General features: G+C 47.6%; 1 protein-coding gene and 1 long non-coding RNA gene across 2 annotated transcripts; both read left to right on the top strand.

The window, feature by feature from the left end:
- Positions 1–382, top strand: LOC115173032 (uncharacterized). Its single transcript, XR_003871542.1, has 2 exons — positions 1–68; positions 107–382. It is a non-coding gene; the product is annotated as an uncharacterized LOC115173032 (long non-coding RNA).
- A 2,999-nt stretch (positions 383–3,381) lies between these two features.
- LOC115173030 (exonuclease 3'-5' domain-containing protein 2) lies at positions 3,382–16,988 on the top strand. Its single transcript, XM_029731002.1, has 12 exons — positions 3,382–3,437; positions 3,809–3,960; positions 5,920–6,712; positions 6,883–7,011; positions 7,146–7,273; positions 9,884–10,010; positions 10,244–10,572; positions 10,876–10,982; positions 14,071–14,206; positions 15,202–15,364; positions 15,737–15,939; positions 16,178–16,988. Exons 3-12 carry the CDS (start codon positions 6,329–6,331, stop codon positions 16,392–16,394), a joined length of 1,923 nt encoding a protein of 640 aa, XP_029586862.1. The 5' UTR covers positions 3,382–3,437; positions 3,809–3,960; positions 5,920–6,328; the 3' UTR covers positions 16,395–16,988.
- Positions 16,989–18,531: the final 1,543 nt, after the last annotated feature.

Here is an 18,531-nt window from a genome sequence, read left to right as displayed (position 1 = left end):
TCTGTTCTCTGATCAGTTCTCTGATCTAGTGAATATGATCTGGTCTCTGATCTAGTGAATATGATCTGGTCTCTGATCAGTTCTCTGATCTAGTGAATATGATCAGGTCTCTGATCTAGTGAATATGATCTGGTCTCTGATCAGTTCTCTGATCTAGTGAATATGATCTGGTCTCTGATCTGGTCTCTGATCTAGTGAATATGATCTGGTCTCTGATCTAGTGAATATGATCAGTTCTCTGATCTAGTGAATATGATCTGGTCTCTGATCTAGTGAATATGATCTGGTCTCTGCGTTCTCTGATTTCATTACTTTATTCCACTTCTTTCCAGAACAATTGAAGCTAAAAATCTGTAATAAATTGATGGTGGAAGAAGAAAAACAAGCTTCCGTGTGTTCCCTGTGTTCTGTATTCCGTGTGTTCCCTGTGTTCCCTGTGTTCTGTATTCCGTGTGTTCCCTGTGTCTGTATTCCGTCTGTTCCCTGTGTTCCCTGTGTTCCCTGTGTTCCGTCTGTTCTGTATTCCGTGTGTTCCCTGTGTTCCGTCTGATCCCTGTGTTCCCTGTGTTCTGTATTCCGTGTGTTCCCTGTGTTCCGTCTGTTCCCTGTGTTCACTGTGTTCCGTCTGTTCCCTGTGTTCCGTCTGTTCCCTGTGTTCTGTATTCCGTGTGTTCCCTGTGTTCCGTCTGTTCCCTGTGTTCACTGTGTTCTGTCTGTTCCCTGTGTTCCGTCTGTTCACTGTGTTCCGTCTGTTCCCTGTGTTCCCTGTGTTCCCTGTGTTCTGTCTGTTCCCTGTGTTCCGTCTGTTCCCTGTGTTCCGTCTGTTCCCTGTGTTCCGTCTGTTCCCTGTGTTCCGTCTGTTCACTGTGTTCCGTCTGTTCACTGTGTTCCGTCTGTTCCCAGTGTTCCGTCTGTTCCCTGTGTTCCGTCTGTTCACTGTGTTCCGTCTGTTCCCTGTGTTCACTGTGTTCCCTGTGTTCCGTCTGTTCCCTGTGTTCCGTCTGTTCACTGTGTTCCGTCTGTTCCCTGTGTTCACTGTGTTCCGTCTGTTCACTGTGTTCCGTCTGTTCCCTGTGTTCCGTCTGTTCCCTGTGTTCCGTCTGTTCCCTGTGTTCCGTCTGTTCTGTATTCCGTGTGTTCCCTGTGTTCACTGTGTTCCCTGTGTTCCTTCTGATCCCTGTGTTCCCTGTGTTCTGTATTCCGTGTGTTCCCTGTGTTCCGTCTGTTCCCTGTGTTCCCTGTGTTCCCTGTGTTCCGTCTGTTCCCTGTGTTCCGTCTGTTCCCTGTGTTCCGTCTGTTCCCTGTGTTCCGTCTGTTCCCTGTGTTCCGTCTGATCCCTGTGTTCCCTGTGTTCTGTATTCCGTGTGTTCCCTGTGTTCACTGTGTTCCCTGTGTTCCCTGTGTTCCGTCTGTTCCCTGTGTTCCGTCTGTTAACTGTGTTCCCTGTGTTCCGTCTGTTAACTGTGTTCACTGTGTTCCGTCTGTTCCCTGTGTTCCGTCTGTTCCCTGTGTTCCGTCTGTTCACTGTGTTCCGTCTGTTCCCTGTGTTCACTGAGTTCCCCGCGTTCCGTCTGTTCACTGTGTTCCGTCTGTTCCCTGTGTTCACTGTGTTCCCTGTGTTCCGTCTGTTCCCTGTGTTCCGTCTGTTCCCTGTGTTCACTGTGTTCCGTCTGTTCACTGTGTTCCGTCTGTTCCCTGTGTTCCCTGTGTTCTGTATTCCCTGTGTTCCCTGTGTTCTGTATTCCGTGTGTTCACTGTGTTCCGTCTGTTCCCTGTGTTCCCTGTGTTCTGTATTCCGTGTGTTCCGTCTGTTCCCTGTGTTCTGTATTCCGTGTGTTCCCTGTGTTCCGTCTGTTCACTGTGTTCCGTCTGTTCACTGTGTTCCGTCTGTTCCCTGTGTTCCGTCTGTTCCCTGTGTTCCCTGTGTTCCGTCTGTTCCCTGTGTTCCGTCTGTTCCCTGTTTTCCGTCTGTTCACTGTGTTCCGTCTGTTCCCTGTGTTCCGTCTGTTCCCTGTGTTCCGTCTGTTCCCTGTGTTCACTGTGTTCCGTCTGTTCCCTGTGTTCCGTCTGTTCCCTGTGTTCCCTGTGTTCCGTCTGTTCCCTGTGTTCCGTCTGTTCCCTGTGTTCCGTCTGTTCCCTGTGTTCCGTCTGTTCCCTGTGTTCCCTGTGTTCCGTCTGTTCACTGTGTTCCGTCTGTTCCCTGTGTTCCGTCTGTTCACTGTGTTCCGTCTGTTCCCTGTGTTCCGTCTGTTCCCTGTGTTCCATCTGTTCCCTGTGTTCCCTGTGTTCCCTGTGTTCCGTCTGTTCCCTGTGTTCCCTGTGTTCCGTCTGTTCCCTGTGTTCCGTCTGTTCCCTGTGTTCCGTCTGTTCACTGTGTTCCGTCTGTTCCCTGTGTTCACTGTATTCCGTCTGTTCACTGTGTTCCGTCTGTTCCCTGTGTTCACTGTGTTCACTGTGTTCCGTCTGTTCCGTCTGTTCACTGTGTTCCCCGTGTTCACGATGCCTTTCTTTGACCCTGCTACTAGTGATTTACATATATTTAAAGTATAACTTTACCTGCTAAAACTTCATCTGCACACTGCGATGTTAAGTCAGATTTAACAGGTATTCGTAATAGGAGTTTCTTCCAGAAGACAGTTATTAATTCAACGTCTTCATGAAAGATGTCAAATACTGGAAGTAATCAATTGGAAATTGCCATGCGTTCATATAAATCAATTTTATACAATGTAGGTAATTGTGGATTTTTTTTTTTAAACGTCGCGCTTTGTGCTGGATGTGTCAATATACAGAACACACAATGGGTCCCGTGTGGCTCATTTGGTAGAGCATGTTGTTTGCAACTCCAGGGTTGTAGGTTCGTTTCCCACAGGGGACCAATACGGAAAAAAAATAAAATGATATCTATTCATTCACTACTGTAAGTCGCTCTGGATAAGAGCATCTGCTAAATGACTAAAATGTAAATATATAGTTGATGCAGAATTACTGTTTTACCTAAATTAGCCTTGAAATCGACTATTTTCCAGAAGCTGTGCAGTGTAATATCCGGTGATTTTTAGCAATTCTTGGTCCAGCCAATGAGCTTCAGCCCCTAGCCATTTGATTGACAGGTAGCAAGACTCGCACACAGCAGAGAGATCAATGACGTCCTGCACATATGACGTTGTACACCATTTTCAGGGACCCGTTTCAGGGACCTCAATGCTACTTTCAGAACTTCTGGAAAAATCTCTACAGATATGTATTATTCATTATCTCACCTCCTCTGACTGCGTGGGGACGCTGTCGTGACAATGTCCCCTTGTCCATCACATAGTGGAATAGGTGAAGAGAGCGGAATAACTGGGGCCAAAATCAGGCTTTTCCAGAAGGTGGCGTTTTTCCCCCATGGAGGTCCATGACAGTGTCGAATTTGGTTTCTAATTTAAAAACATGTAATGGCATATTTTCTACGTGTGGCTCTTTTTGATCGAATATAAGTTGAGTAATTATTAGGTTGTGTTACTGATATAATTATGATATGGTGGAGTTGTGCCTGGTCGTTAGCTACAAAGTCATAAACCCCCATCAATTTCTACAATTTATCTTCTTAAAATGTGATTTGAAACCTTTAACCACAGTGCTAACCTTAAATGAAAACCAAAATGTCAAATGTTATTTTTAATGAATTTCTAGGATATCGACTGTAGTCTTTGTGGCTGTGGTAACTAGTGGGAACAGGCCTATCTGCCCTCTGATCGGCTGGAAATGATTCAACCTGAATCTATCCTTCTGTTTCTGAAGACGTTAATTTTCCTTGTTTTAGAGCGTTCCGCTACATTATCTGGATAATGTCATGGATAATGTCATGGATAATGTCCATCATAATGTGTCCATCGTGATAAATGGAGCCTGCAGAAGAACAGCAACACCACTAGAAACCAGCGTTGTGTTATGATGTGGACGTGAAACACCAAGGTAGGTCAATTGAAATAAGCAAGCAGCAAGTTCATGAGAAACAAATTGCAAATGTCAGTCCAGAGAAGGGCGTTTTAAAGTTGGTTAGTGATGTAGCTAGCTGGGTCACCTAGACAAGATAACGTTGTCTGTGCTAGGCTAGCTAGTGAATTAGCTTAACGTTACCAAGCTAAGTTTCACTACGAAAAAGCTTAAACAAGCAAAAACACACTCCTGTTAGTTGGTGACAAACACCGCAACATGACGAACAAACTAGTTGTTATTTTACATCTAGATTAGGTCTCTTGGCTAAGTCGTTTTATAATTGTGGAAACCACATTAGCTAATGCATTAGCTGACTGACACACTTGACTATCTAGCGACGTCCGTCATCCAGGACTCAGAGAAACAGGATTTATTTCAGTAGCTGTTCATCAAACATGTCAAGCGACCTAACTAGTGTGTACCGGCTAGCTAGTGTGTACCGGCTAGCTAGTGTGTACCGGCTAGCTAGCTCGGTTGTGCCATCTAGCTAACTCGGTTGTGCCATCTAGCTAACTCGTTTGTGCCCCCTAGCTAACTCGTTTGTGCCCGCTAGCTAACTCGTTTGTGCCAGTTAGCTAACTCGTTTTTGCCAGCTAGCTAGCTAGTTTGTGCCAGCTAGCTAGCTAGCTAGCTAGTTTGTGCCAGCTAGCTAGCTAGCTAGTTTGTGCCAGCTAGCTAGCTAGCTAGCTAGCTAGTTTGTGCCAGCTAGCTAACTAGTTTGTGCCACCTAGCTAGCTAGTTTGTGCCACCTAGCTAGCTAGTTTGTGCCACCTAGCTAACTCGTTTGTGCCACCTAGCTAACTCGTTTGTGCCACCTAGCTAACTCGTTTGTGCCACCTAGCTAACTCGTTTGTGCCACCTAGCTAGCTAGTTTGTGCCACCTAGCTAACTCGTTTGTGCCACCTAGCTAACTCGTTTGTGCCACCTAGCTAACTCGTTTGTGCCACCTAGCTAACTCGTTTGTGCCACCTAGCTAACTCGTTTGTGCCACCTAGCTAACTCGTTTGTGCCACCTAGATAGCTCGTTTGTGCCACCTAGCTAGCTCGTTTGTGCCACCTAGCTAGCTACACTTGTAAACAACGACAGCACACTGATAAACCCCACATCAGGGCATCTAGCCAGCCGTACCCCGGGTCCTTCGTCCCCCGCCTGTCGGCCACTGGTTTCCCTCAACGAGGGTGAGGGCAGGAGAGAAGGACATGTTGTATGCTAGTTTAGAGCCAGCTAGTCTGGTACACAGGGGGGGGGGGCGACACCATGTACTTGTTAATAACTATCATGCTAGCTAATAACTAGCACACGGTGTCCTTAACTACCTAGTTAGTTAACTAACACACGGTTTTGCCCCAGCCTCCCGCCTGCTGTGCTAGCAGGAGACTAGACGAGTCCTTCGCCTTCTCCTACCGTGAGGTTTCTCCACTCCTAAACTGTACACTGACCCATTTTAGATATGATGGCAGGGAGGTTTGAATTTAACACTGAGCTTCATCCGGTGCCTATAACAGACATGACTATCGTCTCGTCTATAACGGAAATGCCTCTGTTGACGTATAACAAATGGTGGGTGAATCCAACCAGTTTGGAGTTGGTTAATCAACGACTCCAAGCTAGGGATCTTTTCACAACTAGCCATGGGTTAACATTTTAAAAAAAGTCAAAGTCCATACTTGTTGATTTTAAATGTCTAGTTGCTATCAAAAGTGCAGAAAACACCTTTTTTCAAAGTGGAATTGTTTGGCAAGAGAAGTGATTTACTTATTTTGTGAGATCATGTAAAAAAGGAATATACTGCTATGCCCCTTTTAATGTAGCCATGCGTCGCCTTGTAGGGTAATGTTGACATGTGACTATTGCAGATTATTTCCTAGGGGATGATGTGTCTGCCCTGAGTGCAGGAGCAGAGCCTACTAACTAATAGCCTCTTCTCTTCACAGGCGCCTACTACACTGGACAGGACAAATCAAGCTGTTCCTCAATGTTGACATGATATCCCCAGTCTCTCTGAACAATGTTGACATGATATCCCCAGTCTCTCTGAACAAAGTTGACATGATATCCCCAGTCTCTCTGAACAATGTTGACATGATATCCCCAGTCTCTCTGAACAATGTTGACATGATATCCCCAGTCTCTCTGAACAATGTTGACATGATATCCCCAGTCTCTCTGAACAATGTTGACATGATATCCCCAGTCTCTCTGAACAAACTTCAATTCGGTCTGTAAAGGTCCTGTAAAGGTCCTGTAAAGGTCCTGTAAAGGTCTTGTAAAGGTCTATCTACCTACTGCCCTCTACACACTACTCAACCAACCCTAACCAAATCTGTGCCTCTGAAACCCAAGATGGCTACTAGACAAAATGCCCTGATGGCTGCGGCGGTTACCCTGTTGGGGGCCACCTTGGGAGGCCTGTTATTATGGCGACAACCAACCCTGAGGACACAGAAGAAGAAGCAGCAGCGTCTAGCTCAGGGTCAGATAGGGGTCAGCGCTGGTCCCGTACCAGTGGAACCAGAACCTGTGGTTGTGGAGCCAGTCGAGTCCGAGACCCAGCTAACCCCTGGTCAGAGCCTGGGCCGCCTCCTGCCTGTTTCACTGCCCCCTGCTGACCAGGTCTTGGCAGTGCAGCCTGTGATGGTGAATTCTGAGGAGGATTGGGAGCAGCTTTGGCCGTCGTTGCAAAAGGAGCTATCCGTCTACCCCGTCCTCGGGCTGGACTGCGAATGGGTAAGGGCCTGGGCGTACGAGTTCGTTTTGCATGTAAAAAAAAAACAAAAAGATATATGATTCCATTGGTCCTCAAGTCTTATTTCCTGATGTAGTCTCCCTCCCTCCTCTCCTTATTCCTTTCCTTCTTCCTCCTCATCCTCCCTCCTCTCCTTCCTCTCCCTCCCCAGGTGTCAGTGAAGGGTAAGACGTCAGCGGTCTCCCTCCTCCAGATGGCGTCCTACTCTGGCCTGTGTGTGTTGGTGAGGCTACAGCTGTTCCGAAGTAGCCAGCAGGACCTTCCCCTCAGCTTGAAGGAGGTATATGGTCCTCTGTGGCTCAGTTGGTAAAGAATTATGCTTTTAATGCTAGTATAATGGGTTCGATTCCCACTGGGGCCACCGATATTACATTTATGGGTAGATGGCATATATTCTGTTTTATTATTATATAGGTCCTCAGGGACCCCCATGTCCTTAAGGTGGGCGTGGGCTGTTATGAAGACGGGAAACGTCTGACCCGAGACTACGGCCTGGCTCTGGGGTGTACCGTGGACCTGAGATATCTCGCACTACGACAAAGGTATGGGCTTTGGTAGCACTAGCTTGATAGTCAAATCAGTAATATAATAATTCTCTTTGTCAAAATGTTCATCTTTTTTAATTTACAATCTGTAGAAACTATGACAATATAAAGGTTTAGAAATTATAAACATTACAGCACAGTTGATAAATATATGGAAAATATAAAATAATTTTCAGAGATAGATGGGAGGATCTGAGTGGAGCTGAAAGTCGGGACTAAAAACAAATAAAAATAGATAACTAATGTAAAATATACCGTGTCTGTGAAATGTCAAAGCCTAAGTGTTGTTGTCCATTAGTTTACTCCAATTAGGGGAGGGGTGGTAGGTTTAGGGGACAATAATAAAGGAAAATATATATATGGGGGATTGGAAATTATGCACACAATTACATTGATAGAACCCACAATATATCTGTAATATTAAAGATGGTCTACCCCCTAAAGACCAGAAACAAATCACTAGGTTATCTGTTTTAATCGACTGTTTACCCTCAAAGTATCTGTCTCTGTGTGTCTCAATTCAATTTAAGGGGCTTTATTGGCATGGGAAACATTTCCAAAGCAAGTGAAATAGATAATAAACCAAATTTTAAATTAAAAAAAAAAGTACAGTTAACATGGCACACTGTGGTATTTCACCCAATAGATATGGGAGTTTATCAAAATTGGATTTGTTTTCAAGTTCTTTGTGGATCTGTGTAATCTGAGGGAAATGTGTGTCTCTAATATGGTCATACATAATACAGGAGGTTAGGAAGTGTCTTCTCTTGAGAGCTAGGTCTGCCTATAGCAGCCATTCTCAATAGCAAGGCTATGCTCACGGAGTCTGTACACAGTCAAAGCTTTCCTTAATTGGCCCAGGTCTGACAGAATGTGCAGAAGATCTACAGTTGAAGTCGGAAGTTTACATACACATTAAAACTCGTTTTTCAACCACTCCACAAATGTCTTGTTAACAAACTATAGTTTTGGCAAGAGGTCGACCGATTATGGGTTTTTTCAACGCCGATACCGATTAATCAGCCAAATCATATATTTTGTTCTTTGTTTCTTTTTTTTAATATATTTTTTTATTATATAATATTTTTTTGTTTTCATTTTTTTATTCCAATTTTTCCTTTTAATAATTTTTTGTTGTTGTAATAATGACAATTACAACAACACTGAAAACACTTATTTTAACTTAATATAATACATCAATAAAATCAATTTAGCCTCTAATAAATAATGAAACATGTTCCATTTTGGTATAAATAATGCAAAAACAAAGTGTTGGAGAAGAAAGTAAAAGTGCAATATGTGCCATGTAAGAAAGCTAACGTTTAAGTTCCTTGCTCAGAACATGAGAACATATGAAAGCTGGTGGTTCCTTTTAACATGAGTCTTCAATATTCCCAGGTAAGAAGTTTTAGGTTGTAGTTATTATAGGAATTATAGGACTACTTCTCTCTATACCATTTGTATTTCATATACCTTTGACTATTGGATGTTCTTATAGGCACTTTAGTATTGCCGGTGTAACAGTATAGCTTCCGTCCCTCTCCTCGCTCCTACCTGGGCTCGAACCAGGAACACATCGAAAACAGCCACCCTCAAAGCATCGTTACCCATGCAGAGCAAGGGGAACAACTACTCCAAGTCTCAGAGCGAGTGATGTTTGAAACGCTATTAGCGCGCACCCCGCTAACTAGCTAGCCATTTCACATCGGTTAAACCAGACTAATCTCAGGAGTTGACAGGCTTGAAGTCATAAACAGAGCTGTGCTTGAAGCATTGCGAAGAGCTGCTGGCAAAAGCATGAAAGTGCTGTTTAAATGAATACTTACGAGCCTGCTGCTGTCTACCATCGCTCAGTCAGACTGCTCTATCAAATATCAAATCAGACTTAATTATAACATAATAACACACAGAAATACGAGGTCATTAATATTGTCAAATCCGGAAACTATCATTTCGAAAACAAAACGTTTATTCTTTCAGTGAAATACGGAAGCGTTCCGTATTTTATCTAACGGGTGGCATCCATAAGTCTAAATATTCCTGTTACATTGCACAACCTTCAATGTTATGTCATAATTACGTAAAATTCTGGCAAATTAGTTCGCAACGAGCCAGGCGGCCCAAACTGTTGCTTATACCCTGACTCTGCGTACAATGAACGCAAGAGAAGTGACACAATTTCACCTGGTTAATATTGCCTGCTAACCTGGATTTCGTTTAGCTAAATATGCAGGTTTAAAAATACGTCCAACTGACTCAAATGTCAATTAGCCTATCAGAAGCTTCTAAAGCCATGACATCATTTTCTGGGATTTTCCAAGATGTTTAAAGGCACAGTCAACTTAGTGAATGTAAACTTCTGACCCACTGGAATTGTGATACAGTGAAATAATCTGTCTGTAAACAATTGTTGGAAAAATGACTCGTGTCATGCACAAAGTAGATGTCCTAACCGACTTGCCAAAACTATAGTTTGTTAAGAAGAAATTTGTGGAGTGGTTGAAAAACAAGTTTTAATGACTCCAAGCTAAGTGTATGTAAACTTCCGACTTCAACTGCATTTCCCAGGCTGTGTGGTTCTGAACCTGTGTGTGTGTTTCTGTGCAGGAAGGTGGTGTTGAACAATGGCATGAGCCTCAAGTCTCTGGCTGCCAACCTGCTCAATGTGTCTCTGGATAAATCCTTGGAGCTTCGATGCAGTAACTGGGAGGCTGACCAGCTGACCCAAGAACAGGTAAACTACACTACCTGGTGCTCAGTAATACAGGATGGGATCCTGTCTTCAGTGCAGTCGGACTGCAAAGAATAACTGATCAGCAGATCTCCTTGCATCCCAAAAATAACAACCTACCCATTATGTTGTGAAGATGTGCGATCGTCTGCTGTACCTTTTATTTTGCTCAGGGATCCCTCTCAAACACGTTGTCTCTGATTTAACCCCCCACCTCTCTCTCTGATGACCCCTAGATGACTTACGCAGCCCGGGATGCCCAAGTATCCATCGCCCTGTTTTTCCACCTGCTGGGCCTCCACTCAGACACCACTCCCTCATCTGACAGTAGGGGTGGCTATACCCAGCTGGCCAATCGCTGCCAGGGCCTGGTAGACACACCCTTCAGGGAGAGGGGTGGAGGAGAGGGGGAGGATGGAGGGAAAAACCTGGATGGCGAGAGGAGACGGAAGAGTAGGAAGCTCCAGCAGTCTACTACGGAAAGCCCCGAGACTGGGGATCAGGAAGTACCAGACCCCAGAAGGAACAACAAGAGAAAACCGCTCGGTGTGGGCTACTCTGCCAGGTCAGTGGTGGTTTGACTGTCCAGGGATCAGGGATCTCTTTCACAGCACAAACCCATGGAGCGGACGTTTTGTTACTGACCTCTAGAAATTTCCAGTTTTCAGGGTCATAATATAGAACAATTTGCCTGACTTTCATTGTAAAAATCATCACCCACATTTTGGGGAAACCTTGGTGTTAAAGACTTTAAAGACAGTAGTGTGATTGCGGGCAACATTTTGATGGTTTTATCCGTTTTCCTGTGTTATGGCATCTGTCTATCAGACTAGTGACCTGAGGTTCCGTTCGCTCTGCGTGTTTACAGGAAGTCCCCTCTTTATGACAACTGCTTCCTCCATGCCCCGGATGGACAACCCCTCTGTACCTGCGACAAGAAGAAGGCCCAGTGGTACCTGGATAAAGGAATCGGAGGTAGACGACCACCCTTACTGGCAGTTCCAACACTCACCGTGTTTTCATATTAATGAATAGTCAATTGGAACATTTTTATAATTGGTGGGTTCGTACTGTAAAACGTAGTGGCTGTCCAGTAACACGCTATACATCAGGTCAGGCTGTCCACTAACACGCTATACATCAGGTCAGGCTGTCCACTAACACGCTATACATCAGGCTGTCCAGTAACACGCTATACATCAGGCTGTCCAGTAACACGCTATACATCAGGCTGTCCAGTAACACGCTATACATCAGGTCAGGCTGTCCAGTAACACGCTATACATCAGGTCAGGCTGTCCACTAACACGCTATACATCAGGTCAGGCTGTCCAGTAACACGCTATACATCAGGTCAGGCTGTCCAGTAACACGCTATACATCAGGTCAGGCTGTCCAGTAACACGCTATACATCAGGTCAGGCTGTCCACTAACACGCTATACATCAGGTCAGGCTGTCCACTAACACGCTATACATCAGGTCAGGCTGTCCACCAACACGCTATACATCAGGTCAGGCTGTCCACTAACACGCTATACATCAGGTCAGGCTGTCCACTAACACGCTATACATCAGGCTGTCCAGTAACACGCTATACATCAGGTCAGGCTGTCCACTAACACGCTATACATCAGGTCAGGCTGTCCACTAACACGCTATACATCAGGTCAGGCTGTCCACTAACACGCTATACATCAGGTCAGGCTGTCCACTAACACGCTATACATCAGGTCAGGCTGTCCACTAACACGCTATACATCAGGTCAGGCTGTCCACTAACACGCTATACATCAGGTCAGAGCTGTATGGGGTTTGGACTGACAGGGGTGTTTTCCAAATGAAACAACTACAAATGTACTTTTTTAAAGATTTCATTATCAACGAATGCGCTGAAAAGTACAGAAAAATTCACACAAAATCAAGTGTAATGACTTATATTCAGTCTTGTCAGGTGAACTGTTGTCCTCCACCTTTTTGGTCTAATAATTTTCCCGTCTCTAAACTGTTCCCTTTCAATTTTTACCATTATGTTCATACTTTGGCCTGTTTCTTACAGAAGAAATATGTAATGTAGCCCCCTATCCACGCAAGCCAATGTAGGGCCCTATCCACGCAGGCCAATGTAGGGCCCTATCCACGCAGGCCAATGTAGGGCCCTATCCACGCAGGCCAATGTAGGGCCCTATCCACGCAGGCCAATGTAGCCCCCTATCCACGCAGGCCAATGTAGCCCCCTATCCACGCAGGCCAATGTAGCCCCCTATCCACGCAGGCCAATGTAGCCCCCTATCCACGCAGGCCAATGTAGCCCCCTGTCCACGCAGGCCAATGTAGCCCCCTGTCCACGCAGGCCAATGTAGCCCCCTGTCCACGCAGGCCAATGTAGCCCCCTGTCCACGCAGGCCAGTGTAGCCCCCCCTGTCCACGCAGGCCAATGTAGCGCCCTGTCCACGCAGGCCAGTGTAGCCCCCCCTGTCCACGCAGGCCAGTGTAGCCCCCCCTGTCCACGCAGGCCAATGTAGCCCCCTGTCCACGCAGGCCAATGTAGCGCCCTGTCCACGCAGGCCAGTGTAGCCCCCCCTGTCCACGCAGGCCAATGTAGCCCCCCCTGTCCACGCAGGCCAATGTAGCCCCCTGTCCACGCAGGCCAATGTAGCGCCCTGTCCACGCAGGCCAATGTAGCGCCCTGTCCACGCAGGCCAATGTAGCGCCCTGTCCACGCAGGCCAATGTAGCGCCCTGTCCACGCAGGCCAATGTAGCGCCCTGTCCACGCAGGCCAATGTAGCGCCCTGTCCACGCAGGCCAATGTAGCCCCCTGTCCACGCAGGCCAATGTAGCGCCCTGTCCACGCAGGCCAATGTAGCGCCCTGTCCACGCAGGCCAATGTAGCGCCCTGTCCACGCAGGCCAATGTAGCCCCCTGTCCACGCAGGCCAATGTAGCGCCCTGTCCACGCAGGCCAATGTAGCGCCCTGTCCACGCAGGCCAATGTAGCGCCCTGTCCACGCAGGCCAATGTAGCGCCCTGTCCACGCAGGCCAATGTAGCGCCCTGTCCACGCAGGCCAATGTAGCGCCCTGTCCACGCAGGCCAATGTAGCCCCCTGTCCACGCAGGCCAATGTAGCGCCCCCTGTCCACGCAGGCCAATGTAGCGCCCCCTGTCCACGCAGGCCAATGTAGCGCCCCCTGTCCACGCAGGCCAATGTAGCCCCCTGTCCACGCAGGCCAATGTAGCCCCCTGTCCACGCAGGCCAATGTAGCCCCCTGTCCACGCAGGCCAGTGTAGCCCCCCCTGTCCACGCAGGCCAGTGTAGCCCCCCCTGTCCACGCAGGCCAGTGTAGCCCCCCCTGTCCCCGCAGGCCAGTGTAGCCCCCCCTGTCCACGCAGGCCAATGTAGCCCCCCCTGTCCCCGCAGGCCAGTGTAGCCCCCCCTGTCCACGCAGGCCAATGTAGCCCCCTGTCCACGCAGGCCAATGTAGCGCCCTGTCCACGCAGGCCAGTGTAGCCCCCCCTGTCCACGCAGGCCAGTGTAGCCCCCTGTCCACGCAGGCCAATGTAGCGCCCTGTCCACGCAGGCCAGTGTAGCCCCCCCTGTCCACGCAGGCCAGTGTAGCCCCCTGTCCACGCAGGCCAATGTAGCCCCCTGTCCACGCAGGCCAATGTAGCCCCCTGTCCACGCAGGCCAATGTAGCCCCCTGTCCACGCAGGCCAATGTAGCCCCCCCTGTCCCCGCAGGCCAGTGTAGCCCCCCCTGTCCACGCAGGCCAATGTAGCCCCCTGTCCACGCAGGCCAATGTAGCCCCCTGTCCACGCAGGCCAATGTAGCCCCCTGTCCACGCAGGCCAATGTAGCCCCCTGTCCACGCAGGCCAATGTAGCCCCCTGTCCACGCAGGCCAATGTAGCCCCCTGTCCACGCAGGCCAATGTAGCCCCCTGTCCACGCAGGCCAATGTAGCGCCCTGTCCACGCAGGCCAATGTAGCCCCCTGTCCACGCAGGCCAATTCCCACTCGTGTTATCAAAGACCCAGTTCAGTTAACTCTTCTCCTGTCGTCCTCTAGTGTTGCAGAGTGATGAGCCCTTCATCGTGCGTCTGATGTTTGAGCCATCGGGACGTCCAGAATCCCAGCAGGACTACTACCTGACTGCCAAGGAGAACCTGTGTGTGGTGTGTGGCAAGAACGACTCTTATATCAGGTGAGGAGAACCTGTGTGTGGCAAGAACGACTCTTGTATCAGGTGAGGAGAACGACTCTTGTATCAGGTGAGGAGAACGACTCTTGTATCAGGTGAGGAGAACGACTCTTGTATCAGGTGAGGAGAACGACTCTTGTATCAGGTGAGGAGAACGACTCTTGTATCAGGTGAGGAGAACGACTCTTGTATCAGGTGAGGAGAACGACTCTTGTATCAGGTGAGGAGAACGACTCTTGTATCAGGTGAGGACGAGTCTCTTGTGTGGCGAGGACGAGTCTCGCGTCGGGCTGGCCTGATGCTACACAGTTAGCCACTGTATAACTAACAACAGGAGTCTGTTCCGATTCACCACCCTTTTCTCAGTGTGTACTTGCACGCTCCCCGTAGTGAATTTGTGAGGATAGGATTGGTGTAAGCGTTGGCTGGAGCAGTATCCACCGTTGTTAAATCCATGTGAGAAGGGTGGAGAATCGGGACTCGGCCAGAGCAGACCTTTTTCACGATGCAGCCATGACAGTCCATCCTAGTGGGGTAGGAAGCGGACGTGAGTATTTATCGCTGTTGGTTCCCCTCTGTGTTGAGGGCCAACTAGTTCCTCTCTGTGTTGAAGGCCAACTAGTTCCCCTCTGCATTGAAGGCCTGTAGTGTTAACTAGTTCCCCTCTGTGTTGAAGGCCAACTAGTTCCCCTCTGTGTTGAAGGCCAACTAGTTCCCCTCTGCATTGAAGGCCTGTAGTGTTAACTAGTTCCCCTCTGTGTTGAAGGCCAACTAGTTCCCCTCTGTGTTGAAGGCCAACTAGTTCCCCTCTGCATTGAAGGCCTGTAGTGTTAACTAGTTCCCCTCTGTGTTGAAGGCCTGTAGTGTTAACTAGTTCCCCTCTGTGTTGAAGGCCAACTAGTTCCCTTCTGTGTTGAAGGCCTGTAGTGTTAACTAGTTCCCCTCTGTGTTGAAGGCCTGTAGTGTTAACTAGTTCCCATCTCGTCTTACCCCTACAGGAAGAACATCGTTCCTCACGAATACAGACGTCACTTCCCCACGGAGATGAAGGACCACAACTCCCATGACATCTTGCTGCTGTGCACTTCCTGTCACGCGGCCTCCAACGTGCACGACGGCTTCCTGAAGCAGCAGCTGGCTGATGAGCACGGCGCGCCCCAGGTAGGGCTGGGAAGTGTGTGTGTGTGTGTTGGGAATTGCGAGGGACCTCACTGTAAGATATTATCGCCATACTGAGGTGCTGATACTATATGGATTCTGATTCTGTATGAATTGTGAATTTATATATATCACTATTCTATATTTATAGTCATTTTGTGGTGATTTTGATACGGGGATTTTGTTGTGATTTGATTTTGTTCCCAACATGGCTCACCTCGTCTGCTGCAGAGGGACAAGAGAAGATGAGAAAATAACTTTTAATCAGTCATGGAAATAAAAGTATTGAAACCATATTGGCTCAGAGTATCGATATGTAGTCAAAAATAATATTGCCAAACTCAACTGTATGTATTTTTTGTTTCCTACCCCCAGGGGTGTGAGGAGGGCGTGCATCTCCTGGAGGACTCTGACCGCAGGAGGGTTCGTTCTGCAGCCCGAGCCCTGCTCACTGTAGGGGATGGGCTTCCAGGGGCCAGGAGAGATGAGCTACAGAAGATCGTAAGGTGTTTCTTCAACGACACGGACGTGGAGCTGACTCCCGAGACGCTGCAGACGGCTGCAAGCCTGGAGACTAGGTGAGGATCTGCTCTGTCTTTGCCTTGGTCATCATGTACTCTTAACCTGACCCCCCCCAGTACAGCCAGACGAGCATGGACCTCCTCTCTGAGCCGGTTCCTATCTAGGTGTTTCCTCCTTGGACGTTTTGTCCTGCTTCTGCTTGCTCTTTAGTATCTAGATCAGGTATCTGTCAAGCTGTTTTTATAATGAGGCATTTATGAAGAAATGGAGTTGATTTTCATTTACGCTGCCCAGGATCTTCAATGAGAGCTACATTCCCCACGGGCTGAAGGTGGTGAAGGCGACCGCCGAGAAGGGTCTGAAGGGGTTAATGGAGCTCGAGGGCCGCTGGAGGCAACACTTCCTGTCTACCATGACACCTCGTTACCTTCCTCCTCTCTGGTCTGTCAGCCACAACCACAACAAGTTCCTACGCAAGTACGGAGAACACCTTCCCATCCAGCTTAACTGACCTACAGTCACCACGCCGCGGGCTTAGCCTGAAAGACCTGTCTGGTACCCAGGCTGGATTTCCATCAGCTGTTACAGCAGCCTCTACCCCGGGGGTCCAGCCTCTACCCCGGGGGTCCAGCCTCTACCCCGGGGGTCCAGCCTCTACCCCGGGGGTCCAGCCTCTACCCCGGGGGTCTACACAGTAACCCAGAGAGCAGACTGATACCTACCGGGGAACAGGGGAAGGGTTGAATTCTGGGTGTGTTCAGTACCTGGCGATCCTCCTCAGTCTACTGTTGGCAGGACGAGGACGTCTGTTGCTCTGACCTGATTGTGGTGCCTTACATGTTAAATCCCAGACAGAGACTGGTGCTTGTGGGCCCAGCAGGATGAATTGGACCCCTTACTGACACATTGGCACCCTGTTCTTTTATATAGTGTAGTACATTTTGACCAGGACCCAGAAGGTGCCATTTTGAGATCCTAACTAGAGCCTGAAGAGGGAGACTTCCTTGTTGTTCTGACCGAGGTAAAAAGAATCCAGCGTCAAGAACACTACCTGGATAAAGTGGTGTAGAATTCATGATGAAATCCTATTGTATATGGACCAACATCAAAAAAACACTGGTTTAGGATCGTCACGATACCAGTATCCCGATACTCTGGGGTATCGTGGCAAGGAAAACAAAACATGAAGCAGGCTGAATTTCCTGAGGGGAAACAGTCCTAATGTTGTCCACCAGGAAACAGTCCTCATGTTGTCCACCAGAATCACGTTTATTTTCCTACAATAGACAATATTTTACATCCAAGTAGATTTTAATGACCGAAAGAGTTCAGTCTGCATTGTGTTTGTTTTCCTTGTTGCCATGGAAAAACCCAACTATCGTACTAGTCACCACAGTGGTATCGTGACGACCCTGCTATGGTTTGGTTTCCCAGACCCACATCAACCTAACCAGAGATACCATAGGAGACTAGGCTTCATCTAGACCCAGGAAACAGGCCCTTATACAGTGAGTTTGGGAAAGTATTCAGACCCCTTGACATTTTCCACATTTTGTTACGTTACATCCTTATTCTAAAATGGATTAAATGTTTGTTGTTTTTCCCCTCGTCAGTCTACACACAATTGCCCATAATGATGTTGTCGTCGGTTTAGGAAGCACCTCGTTTCTCTCTGATTCAGCTGAATTCAGTTTTAAACTGACTAGGTATCCCCCCCCCCTTTTCCTTTCCCATAATGACAAAGCAAAAAAAAACAGTTTTTAGACATTTCTCCAAATTGATTGAGAAAAAAATATTGAAATATGACATTTAGATAAGTATTCAGACCCTTTACTCAGTACTTTGTTGAAGCACCTTTGGCAGCGATTACAGCCTCAGGTCTTCTTGGGTATGACGCTACAAGCTTGGCACACCTGTATTTGGGGAGTTTCTCCCATTCTTCTCTGCAGATCCTCTCAAGCCACTCCTGCGTTGTCTTGGCTGTGTGCTTAGAGTTGTTGTCCTGTTGGAAGGTGAACCTTCGCCCCAGTCTGTGGTCCTGAGTGCTCTGGAGCAGGTTTTCATCAAGGATCTTTCCCTTGACCCTGACTAGTCTCCCAGACCCTGACTAGTCTCCCAGTCCTTGCTGCTGAAAAACCTCCCCACAGCATGATGCTGCCACCACTGTGTCTCGACACAATCCTGTCTCAAACCTCTACAGACAATTCCTTCGACCTCATGGCTTGGTTTTTGCTCTGACATGCACTGTCAACTGTGGGACCTTATATAGACAGGTGAGTGCCTTTCCAAATCATGTCCAATCAATTGAATTTATTACAGGTGGAAGCCAATGAAGTTGTAGAAACATCTCAAGGATGATCAATGGAAACAGGATGCACCTGAGCTCAATTTAGAGTCTCATAGCAAAGGGTCTGAATAGTTATGGAAATAAGGTATTTCAGTTTTAGTTTTATAAATTTCTTAACATTTCTAAAAAACACTTTGTTGTTATGGGGTATTGTGTGTAGACTGATTTTATTCATTTAATCCATTTTAGAATAAGGCTGTAACGTAACAAAAATGTGGAAAAAGTCAAAGGGTCTGAATACTTTCCAGTTTCAGAAAATCATGTATTTTAGACTAAGCTGGAACCTGCTCTTAGTTATCAT

The sequence above is a fragment of the Salmo trutta genome, chromosome 33 (genome assembly GCF_901001165.1).
Source record: "Salmo trutta chromosome 33, fSalTru1.1, whole genome shotgun sequence".
NCBI classification, from domain to species: Eukaryota; Metazoa; Chordata; class Actinopteri; order Salmoniformes; family Salmonidae; genus Salmo; species Salmo trutta.
Note: the sequence above shows the minus strand (reverse complement) of the source record. Positions and strands in the feature narration are given on the sequence as shown.

What these genes read in the sequence shown, in the direction of transcription:
- LOC115173030 (XM_029731002.1), top strand. Translation starts at nt 6,329, where the DNA reads ATGGCTACTAGACAAAATGCCCTGATGGCTGCGGCGGTTACCCTGTTG. An exon ending in TCGGGCTGGACTGCGAATGG is followed by an intron (nt 6,713 to 6,882) that starts GTAAGGGCCTGG and finishes CTCCCTCCCCAG; the next exon opens with GTGTCAGTGAAGGGTAAGAC. An exon ending in TATCTCGCACTACGACAAAG is followed by an intron (nt 7,274 to 9,883) that starts GTATGGGCTTTG and finishes GTTTCTGTGCAG; the next exon opens with GAAGGTGGTGTTGAACAATG.